The 2,423-nt window shown below is 42.7% G+C and overlaps 1 protein-coding gene across 2 annotated transcripts in view; it reads right to left on the bottom strand.

Annotated features, from left to right (window-relative positions):
* tescb (tescalcin b) overlaps positions 1-2,423 on the bottom strand; it is a 3,907-nt gene extending 1,484 nt beyond the window's left edge. For both annotated transcript variants that reach the window (XM_088435126.1, XM_088435127.1), the window contains exons 1-5: positions 2,170-2,423; positions 1,352-1,421; positions 1,124-1,204; positions 606-745; positions 442-503 (exon numbers count right to left, since the gene is read on the bottom strand). In XM_088435126.1, the coding sequence (XP_088291252.1) occupies positions 442-503; positions 606-745; positions 1,124-1,204; positions 1,352-1,421; positions 2,170-2,233 (417 nt within the window). In that variant the 5' untranslated portion in view covers positions 2,234-2,423. The remainder of the gene's footprint in view (positions 1-441; positions 504-605; positions 746-1,123; positions 1,205-1,351; positions 1,422-2,169) is intronic.

Below are 2,423 nucleotides of genomic sequence, written 5' to 3'. Positions count from 1 at the left end.
CACAGCCAACTGAGCCTTACGGTAAATACTCCAAGTAAGAATACAAATGATAAAAATGCACATCTGTGCGTCAAAACGCGGCTCGTGTGGCTGACAGATCAATATTCCCCGAATGATGAGCTGTCATTGGTCATTATCTGAGTCCTGAGTCCTGTGATGTCATTCTCAGAAACTTAAATCATATATTAGATATTTACAGGGTATCAACGTATCAAATTGAATGCCTGGAGAGGAGCGGCAGATTATTCTTTTCAAATTAAGAGGAAATTAATTGGAAGATGAATCCATTTATTGCTAAAGAGTGAATAAAATACGGCGAAAGATAGCGCTAGGAATGGTGTTCCAAAGTCTCTCAAATGGCGCAGAAGTTAAATTCACAGGAAAAAAGATCAATATTGTCGTGTGCTCTGGCGCTATACAAATAAAATAGACTTGACTCACATGTCTGTACTCCTCCAGGGTTATGGTTCCATCGTTGTCCGTGTCGTGCATGTTGAATAGAACTGCACACCAAAACACACGGCGGGTGATTTGAGAAGAAAAAAACAAACAAAAAAAAAACCCAAAAGAAGCATTGAAGGATCCAAAGCAAACAGTCAGCGCACATCTCAGCTTCTCTCTGCGGATACTGTCTCGCTCCTCGTCCGTCATGCTGAGTGAAGGCGGCTTGAAGTGGGACATGACCACCACAAACTCCTCCAGGTGGATCTCGTCCATCGAGCCCTCACCGGGCGGGATCAGGTTCCTGAGAAAATCAAAGGAGAACAAAAAAATAAATAACACTCGCAAAAGCTATATGATCCGAATGGGTTGAACAGTTTTAAAATTGGAAAAATTTAGGCCCACAAATAACGATCATTGTCGATTATTATTAAATCTGACTTGGCTATTCATGCAGTGAAACCTCCATGCCAAAACGTGAGATGCTGCTTACGGGAAAATGAGATCGTGGAGTTATTTGTTAATACTCGCCAATATCAGCATTTTAAAGCGGTATCGGTACTTATCCCGATTCCGGTATCAGCATCGGAACAACACCAGTAAAAAGTGAAACAAATGTCCCAAAAAGGTCTAAAATGAAGGTGTTGCGATGCACAACAACACATGCGTGACGGCTCGGCACCTCCTGTCAAAGAAAGCCTCTACGATTTGCGCTCGGATGGGATTGCAGGCCAGATCGTGGATGGCGTTCAAGTGCTCTCTCCTGGAGGCCGCAACACACACGAGGAGCACATGCAAATAAATAAATACCGTACATCAAAATCTCAGAGCAACAGCCGGGGTTTCCCGCAAGGCCTCGCTGCTTTCACTCAGGCGCCGGCGTGACAGCTTCCAAAGAAGTGAAACGTACCGCAGGGTGTCTTCGTTGTGGCTCAGCTGCTTGAACCTTTTGTGGAGAACCCCAATCTGCTCACAGGTAACTGCAAACACAAAAGTACGCCATTGAGAACACGGGGTGTGACGATAACATCCTAATGGGACAGTGTGCTTAAACTCCTCTAAGAATAACAAATTTGCAAAGGCAAATCGTATGGAAAAGATAAAGACCAGGGGCGGAGCTAACAGGTGGCTTTTGACACCCCAGCTCACTCTTTGGCCACCCCGCAGTCCAAGTCATAAACTGGAAAAAAAAACGTAAGGCAGGGATGTCGTAAACCGGGGGTCCACTGTATATATAACATGCACACACACACGGACATATATGTATTGTTTTTTTTTCTTATTTTTGTTTCTTGTTACGTTTTCTTGTGAAATATATTTATAGATAAAGTACATTAAATTTTCAGCACAATGTTTTTTTTTTCTTTGATTTTATGTTAATTTCAGGACGACTCAAGCTCCATAAGAAATATCCATTGAAAAATGCGTGATTGATTATGGCAAATGTTGCTGCAAATTAGTTTGACAAAAATCACTTGACAGCACTAAAATGAATACGTAACGTCAATAACCATAAACAATTTTGTGGGATTGTACAAGTATGTGGAATGAAAATGAAAAGTGTTTCTAATAATTTGGTTGGGGGGGGCAAAATATTAGGCACGCGTCCAGCATCCATTGCGCGGCTGTTACCTAATTAGGTTGCTAAGTTCTGAGTGCAGATATTTCGACAAAGTGGCTCAAAATAGTTTTTTTTAATGTGTCGTAACAAGAAAAAAAAATACTTACAGCCTGTCTTTTCCGCAAGTTCCCTGTACTCGGGAGGACCAGATAGTGAGTGCCAAATGCCCATTTCGCTTTAGTAATAAGGAGAGAAAAAAAAAGACCTAATTCGGAACCGGGTCACTTGATTTACTTCGTGTTCGGAGACGCCTCGTCAGCTAGCTGGAAGCGAGCCGAACCCGAGCGCAACACATTTGCGGAGCTCAGCTGACAGTTGACACAAACACCACAGTATTCATCCCGAGAGGAGCGCGCATTAC

The sequence above is a fragment of the Hippichthys cyanospilos genome, chromosome 15 (assembly GCF_059441005.1).
Source record: "Hippichthys cyanospilos isolate Australia breed blue-spotted pipefish chromosome 15, RoL_Hcya_1.0, whole genome shotgun sequence".
NCBI lineage: Eukaryota > Metazoa > Chordata > Actinopteri > Syngnathiformes > Syngnathidae > Hippichthys > Hippichthys cyanospilos.
Note: the sequence above shows the minus strand (reverse complement) of the source record. Positions and strands in the feature narration are given on the sequence as shown.